We start from the raw sequence: 7,921 nt of genomic DNA on the forward strand, positions 1-7,921 counted from the left end.
TTGGCTTTAAATTAACGTGAAGACAATATGCTGATATGTGGTCCAAGAATGACACAACATCTGCCTTTTGATTCAACAGAAGAGGCATTTTGGGGAGGTTCTAATTTGAAACCTCTCTCTCTTGTAAATCACAATCAAACACGTGATTCTCATCCTCTTCCACCCAAGGCAAAACTAGTGTGCAGCTACTCATATCCCATGCAACATCCTACATCAAGTATACATATATAAAAATATCATAAATTATATATTGTTTTTTACTAAAATTGCAAACCACTAATTACTTAATTCCCATCCAATATCACTTGAAATTTTATCTCGATATAATTTCGGGTTTAAGTCCTGGATGACAATAGTGGAGTCAGGATTTCATGTTTAGAAGTAAAAATAATATTTATAAACAATCATATTAAACATTTAATATTTATTATAAAAATTTAAAATTTTGGAGAGAAGGGACGGGAGTTCTTACTAGACCTCCTTGCCATTGCTGCATGGGACGAGTTTGTGGAATATGGGAAAAGTAAAAATTTCATTATGAATCTAAAATAAATTTTTGTATGAGACGATTTGTCTATATATGCAACTATTATACAAAAAATCATCAAGTATTTGATATTTTCTCATCTAATTAACTAAAATTATTTAAATTGAGTAAACTAAAAACAGGAATTGAGGCTATAAAAGGCTTTAAATTAAGTTGCATGCATGAAATGTAAATAATACTTGAAGTATATTCCAATTTACTAATAAAGGGTCATTCAACCCAACTCAATTTGTATATATATATATATATATATATATAGTTTGGAATATAAAATTTATGCCTTATCAATGTAAGGTGGGTTGATATAACTAGGTAGGACAACACTAGAATATTTTAAAATGTTTCCATCTCTGATTTATTATAAGTGGAGCTGTTTATCATAAGTTCAACATTTTTTTTATTTTTTATTAGGTGGGCAATAAAAAAAAACAATATTAACAATTTAAAAGTTTCATTTCTTTATCATTTGTCAAAGGATGCCGGGATTGTCCTTGTATGCAGTTAAAATATTTTTAATTCAAATAGAATATTTAAAAAACTTAACATTTTAAGAGAAATCTCTAGAAATGCAATTTAATAATGTAACCCTAAATTTTAAATCTTAAAATTTAGAATCAATCGTACTTAACGAAAATCATCAAATTTGACTGTGAATATATTGTAAATGAATATCTCCTATAAATAGTTATCTCGATTGTAATTATTTTATTCGTAATAAGAAAAGTATATTCTTAATTACGCCATAAGTTACAATGAAATGTGATAACAAGTTTTGCATTATAATGCCAAACTTTGTGTTAATATTATTTTAAAAAATAAAATAATGATTCAATGTCTTAACGTTTTTATAGCTTAAATCAAGATCATAGGCTCATATACGAAATATTATAATATATGAGCATGCAAGTTGATTTAAAAGTATCATAAATTTATTTATTGTTATTCTTATTACTATTATAATTTGTCGTTATGAAATACCACATAGAGTTTGGCAGCTACTATTATTATTTTTATAAAATCAAACCTTTAAGATTTATTTTATTTTAAATTCGTGTTATATAATTTTCTTATCATCATAGAAAAAAATATGATTATCAAATATATCAATAAAGTTAACAGTGATAATGACTTGGATTACCAAAGTCAAGGTGTGAGTATCACACAAGAAAAAGTCCCATTTCTTTGTGAACCGTCAGGACACGTCAGTCATAAAATTTAAGGAAAGGACAAATCCGTATAATAACCGTTCCTTGTCCGTTCCTTCGTCTTTTTCTTAATGAAAAATAAAGCGATAAAAACAATTTAAGGAAAAATCGCCTACATCCAACGCACAATTGGCACGATGTACTTTTCTATCTTTAGATTTTTTGTTTTCACGTGGGGTCCATTTTAGTTGATAACAGCAGCCCCAACCGTCAGATTTTAATTGAAACAATAATTCAAGGGCCATGCTATAAAAATTAGAAAAATAATTTAATACGAAAAGAAAAAAAGAGGAAATATTAATAAAGTGGTCCTTTATGAAAAAAAAAAAGTTTTCTATGATTTGTTAGTCAACAGTGAATTTTGAGATTAGGGTTGTGAATATGGTGATATCTTCGTCCATCATCGGCCACCTATCGTCAATCGCCATGTGGATCGGAATGATGTGACAGGGTATAAATTTTTATTTATTAATTTTATTTTTATAAATTAAATCATATGGTTGAAAGTTTGTATGGTTTTTTGTGAGAATTCACACATGGTGGACCGACCAATGGAGGGTTAGTTGAATTCATAGATATAAATAATGATTCATGTGAATTTCACTATTTTTAGTTAGGAATATAACTTTATAGATATGGGGAAAGAGAAAAAGGAAACATATGTTAAACTTTTTTTCCATTGCTTTTTTCTATAGTTACCGACATAGATTGGTAAAATATATAGTTATTTTTCACGTGCTATTGAAATTATTCTTATCCTATGATTTGACGTAAAGTGCATAATGTAATTAGTACTTAATTACTTTTTTTTTAAAAAAAAATTTACATCTAAAACATTTGGTTTAAGAACTAATGTACTATTCTTTTATTCATAACGGAATTGAGTCTCTTTTTTTAAATAAAAAATGTATAAAGAAATCTAATTAGGGAAGAGATTCGGACGTTAAAACTCAACTTTTTTATAAAGAAATAATCATTAATATGGTGATTTTGGGATTTTTTATAATTATTTAATTATGATTATTCGTATATAACATGTAACTATTAATCGCGTGTATTTTTATAAAAAATTATAATTAAAATTGGATGAACACAAAATTTTGCATTCTTCATATTAGATATAGACATAGGTGGGAATTATTTTTTTTTTTGGTTAATGTTGTAGGTTAATAAGGAGCTATATATATGAAAGTCAATTAATGACATCTAAAGAGGGAATTGGCTCATGTCAAATAGTTTGGTGATTTAGTTGAACTTGGCAATTTAGATTTTAGTGATTGAAGGAGCAAAGTGATCATCCAATGCTCCAATTGGTTGAAGATTTGGGTGAAAAGATTAGTTAAATTCATTATGATTAGTATAATAAAGGAGGATTAATTGAAAACAATAACTCAATATATTATAATTTTAAAATAATTAATGTTTAATTTATATAATCTAATATTTAATAACTAATTACCTTTTTTGTCAACTAAGAGCATAAGAAATGATTAACGATTGTTACCTCTAATCTTTGTATATATAAGATTGAGGTTTAAACGAAGTTCAATTTTTTTTTGAGTTTTAAATTTTCTCAAAGTTGTTGTTAAATCAGGACGACAGTAATTAATTCAACCAATTAATGTCACTAACTAGAATTTGCCTTTCTCATTGATTTATTAGTTATTGCAATCACCATATATTGATTAAGAGAATTGTCGGCCAAACTCTTTTAAACCCTATAAGTTGTTTAATTAAGATATCCAAGTACTTTAATGAAACCTAAGATGGTATGGTCTCAATCTATTACCATTAAGATCAAATTAAAGTCCTTAAAAACAATAATAGTTAGTTAACACATGATTAATTATACCTAATTAAGTATTATGATTGAGGATAATAATCTCCAAAATTAAGCTTTAAAAACACTTGTAAATAAAAATATTTGACCCCAAAAAGAGAAAAAGGTCTTTTTTTTTTGGTGAAGAATCACCAAAACCCATTTGCTCATTTTGTTCATGCAAAATTATGAATTAATAATAATATATCATATTTAATTAAGCTGTAAATAATTAACTGTTAAAACGATATATCAAATATCAAAGGTAAACATAAAAAAGAAAAAGGAAAAAAGAAAAAACAAAAAAGAAAAAAGAAAAAAGAAAAATATAATAAAAACACACACACCGACCCAAAAAGGAAAGGGCAAGTGTAAACAATGGACCTTCACTGTTAACACGTCCCCATTATTTTTTGCCCTTTTTAGTTCTCTTGTTGCCGGTTACTGTCTCTCGATCAAACTGTCCTTTGTTTTTCCTCTCTCTCTCTCTCTCTTCTTTTTCTCTCCATTTGTCTATACAACCTGACAGACACAGCCGTTTTGGCTTCAATCCTTTCACCTCTTATATCATACCTCTCTCCAATGCAATCTTGTTGAGGTTTTTCTTATACTACCAACCGTTACAAGAAGTGAAAGACCAATCTTTTCAAACGCTTTGAGAGTTGATTTTTTTTCGATTTTCTTGTTGGTTTTCTTGAAGAAACAAGGAAAAAGAAGTTCGGGTTTTGGATATTAAACCCTGGAAAGTATCTGAAAAAACATTTGATTTTTTTTTACTTGTTTTTTTTTTGGTTTTGAAGATCGAAGGAAAAGGTTATAAAACCTTAAAAGAAAGGAAAACATGTTGGATCTTAACCTTGATGTTGTCTCATGTGAGTCATCTTGTGACGAAAACAAGATGCTAATGAATGGAGACGAGCTACCTGGAGGTGTAACATTAACTCATATGGAAGATTCAGGTTCGACGAACTCTTCCATCATCAACACCGAAGAAGTTCCATCCAGTGCCGGGGACGAGAACTCTTCCAACAACGACGCTTCCGCATTCATTTTCGATATCTTAAAGAAAGAAACGGACGACACCATCCCCACCACCACCACCAATGCTGAAAAGGTCGAAAACCCTTCGCCGGATTTCGTTACGCGGCAGCTTTTTCCGGTCACCGGAGAAAAGGGCCGTCTAGAGTTGGATTTTAGAGCTAGCTTTGGCACAAAGTCTTCGGCTAGGCCTCAGTGGTTGAATTTATCTTATGCTGAGTCTAGTGGTGAGGCAGAGTTGAAAACTGTCCCGCTAAAGCCTCAACCAAGGAAGAGTAGGCGGGGGCCAAGGTCCCGGAGCTCACAGTATAGAGGTGTCACGTTTTACCGGCGAACTGGCCGATGGGAATCACATATATGGTAAACAAATTCATATAAATAAATGTATATATACATATATATTTTCTACTTTCAAGTATATTTCTTCTTAATTTAATTCTTTTTGTTGTTTCTTGTGTATAGGGATTGTGGGAAGCAAGTATATTTAGGTAAATAAATGATTCATTTATTTTTGGTTAAGGAGTGAATGATTTTGTTCATAATTCATAGATTTAGATTCTTTGCTGATAAGGGTATACTTGCTTGTTCTTTTTCTTTCTGTCAGGGGGATTTGACACTGCCCACGCTGCAGCCAGGTGAGAATTCTTTTCAATTTTCTTTTGTATGATAAGCAGTTGTATGTATCATAATTTTGTTTCGTTTAAAAATTTATTTATTTTTTCTAAATTTGGATCTTATTCAGAGCATATGATCGAGCTGCAATCAAGTTCCGGGGAGTTGATGCTGATATCAACTTCAGTTTAAGTGAGTATGAGGAAGACATGAAACAGGTAATTACATATATAGCAGAAGACTAATTATGTTACTCTTTATCTTTATTTTGTTGCCTTTGATTTTTGATTGTAATTGAATTGATCTGCAGATGAAGCAGATGAGTAAAGAAGAATTTGTGCACATTCTTCGTCGTCAAAGCACCGGATTCTCAAGGGGGAGCTCAAAGTACAGAGGTGTAACCTTGCATAAATGTGGTCGATGGGAAGCTCGGATGGGACAATACCTGGGAAAGAGGTGAGAATCTCTTTGACTGAGGCAGTGTTTCAATATGATCTTAGGATTAGATTTAGCCATGAAAGTTAAGTATACATATTATTGTCTGTCACTTGCATAATCCAGATTGGGATTTTAATTAAAAAACTTGTTGTCGTGTTGTGCTTCCTCTTAATGAATCAACATCTAAGAAGACAATCTAAAAGGGGAAAAAAAATTGTATAGGCTGTGAAGATTATGATCCTTGCTTGCAGGTATATTTATCTTGGATTATTCGACAGCGAAGCAGAAGCTGCAAGGTCTTTTGTGATCATAGTTTTATTTCTCTAAGACACTGATTTTGTATAAAATCAAAATGTAATTCAATATGGTTTAATCTAACTAAGATTTCACTTTTTCCATTTCGGAATGCAGGGCCTATGACATGGCTGCAATGAAATGTAATGGAAGGGAAGCTGTAACCAACTTTGACCCAAGCACTTATGAAGGGGAGATTACAAATAGTCTAGGAGGTACTTACAGATTCCAAGCCTGTTATTATTTAGTTCAAAACAAGTATCTGACCGATTGTTTTGGATAATGAATTTTCTTATTCGTTGAGTGCAGGCAATTCTCACAATCTTGATCTGAGCCTTGGGATTTCTGCCCCTTCTGTCGCCCAAAATGTGAGCAGCAATGCGGGGGATTTTCATTTTCAGCATGCTGCTTGTGCCACAGAGAGACCAGTGGTATAGTCTTGGTCTGCAGGCTATTAGAAAGTTGTTGACTAGGGATGTCAATCTTGATTGGGAAGCCAACATTTCCCAGCAGATTGGTTGGTTCCTTGAAACCTTGGATCTTAGACTCAATGTCTTTGAAGAACATCCAAATGCCATTAGGTCCCTCAATAATTAGTTTGTTGTGGTGGCCTTGCAGCCTTAGAGATTAGCTTGTTCCTTTGTGCTTTTGTTCCACCAACTGTAGCCTCCAGAAAGATGCCTTAACTTTAATCTGTCTCAGTCTGGCTTCCATTTCTGCAATCATCATCTTAACTATCCTTTTGTAGAGCCGTTTGACAGTTAATACTGATTTTCCCTTCTGTGTTTTTCACAGTTTGAGAGCTCTGCTCCTACATCTACTGGTGTGCAACCTCAACATGATCTAACAATAGGATCCAAGCACCCTCCCATATTGTCTGGTGTTTATCCTGGCCTATTACCAAACAATGAGGTATATTTTTCTTTCATTTCATTGGCTGTTTACATGTTGTTTCTACAATTTAAGACATGACAATAATTTGTGTTTCCATCAGGGTGGATACCCATGTCATTTTTGTCTGTAGAAAAATTTGCATGATAATACTTTCATATCCTTAGGGCATTTACTTTGAAGTGTGGACAGCCATGTTTCTGTCTCCTTTATTGATGCAAACCGCACACAATTAATATCTGAAGTGACGATTACACTTAACACATTGAAACTCTCAATTGGAAACATTTATCATGCTGTTTCACTACCTGATTTTGAAATTTTTTTTTTCAGCTAACACTTTTAAATTTTCCCCTAACAATGTTAAATACTTATCAGGGATACAGAATGTAATGATTGAAAGCTCTTATGGTGACAGGAAAGGGGTGCGGAGAAGAGGACTGAAGCTGTTTCCACGACAAGGTTTTCAAACTGGGCATGGCAAATGCAAGGCAATGGCAACATTACGGCAACCCCAGTGTTTCCTATTGCAGCATCATCAGGATTCTCTTCATCCAGTGCCACTGCATTATCAACTACTTTCCCTTTCAGCAATTCTGTCCAAAACGTCTGCCTTCTGACTCCGGCCACATCCACAAATAACAATTCTTATTACTACAGTTACAGGAGCTGAAATCAAACAAGACCTCGAACTGCAACAGTTCTTCATTATGCTCTTTAGAAAAACTAGGTGATCAAAAAAGAAGCTGTAAACAATTGGAATCGTCTGTAGAGTTTGCATCTGATACAAGTGTGTAATGGAATATCAAGCAATTCTTGTTACAATACTCAAGGGGCCTGCTTTCATAACATTTTTGTGTTAGTATAATCCTCTGCAGGACCTGGTGCAATTTCAAATCACTTGGTTCTTACCATCTAACACTGCAAACTATCAACATAGCCTCCCAGGGTTATCCTAGTTGGACCCGAATTCGTATCCAGATTCATCAGGGACTTGGGACTAGTAGCAGTTTAAGCATCCATGGTTCCAAAACAACAGCATTCAGCACAGTGACAGACATGTGGACGAAAATGATT

The 7,921-nt window shown here is 32.4% G+C and overlaps 1 protein-coding gene across 4 annotated transcripts; it reads left to right on the forward strand.

Annotated features, from left to right (window-relative positions):
* Positions 1-3,952: 3,952 nt before the first annotated feature.
* On the forward strand, positions 3,953-7,671 carry LOC110425090 (AP2-like ethylene-responsive transcription factor TOE3). Of its 4 annotated transcripts, none has more exons than XM_021439890.2 (10): positions 3,953-4,969; positions 5,072-5,097; positions 5,214-5,244; positions 5,352-5,439; positions 5,532-5,677; positions 5,911-5,955; positions 6,071-6,168; positions 6,263-6,384; positions 6,749-6,865; positions 7,223-7,405. In XM_021439890.2, exons 1-10 carry the CDS (start codon positions 4,413-4,415, stop codon positions 7,235-7,237), a joined length of 1,245 nt encoding a protein of 414 aa, XP_021295565.1. In that variant the 5' UTR covers positions 3,953-4,412; the 3' UTR covers positions 7,238-7,405. The 4 variants fall into 4 exon arrangements, with proteins under 4 accessions (XP_021295565.1, XP_021295564.1, XP_021295562.1 ...); XM_021439889.2 differs by having other exon boundaries at positions 3,955-4,969; positions 6,263-6,321; positions 7,263-7,671; XM_021439887.2 differs by having other exon boundaries at positions 3,957-4,969; positions 7,263-7,671.
* Positions 7,672-7,921: the final 250 nt, after the last annotated feature.

This window comes from Theobroma umbraticum, unplaced genomic scaffold (genome assembly GCF_002168275.2).
Source record: "Theobroma umbraticum cultivar Fairchild unplaced genomic scaffold, ASM216827v3 scaffold_81.0, whole genome shotgun sequence".
In the NCBI taxonomy this organism is placed as follows: domain Eukaryota; kingdom Viridiplantae; phylum Streptophyta; class Magnoliopsida; order Malvales; family Malvaceae; genus Theobroma; species Theobroma umbraticum.

Bases quoted from the DNA above. Each gene is read 5' to 3' on its own strand.
- LOC110425090 (XM_021439887.2), top strand. From the start codon at position 4,413: ATGTTGGATCTTAACCTTGATGTTGTCTCATGTGAGTCATCTTGTGAC. The intron at 5,245-5,351 runs GTGAGAATTCTT...GATCTTATTCAG, and splicing joins ACTGCCCACGCTGCAGCCAG to AGCATATGATCGAGCTGCAA. The intron at 5,678-5,910 runs GTGAGAATCTCT...CCTTGCTTGCAG, and splicing joins GGACAATACCTGGGAAAGAG to GTATATTTATCTTGGATTAT.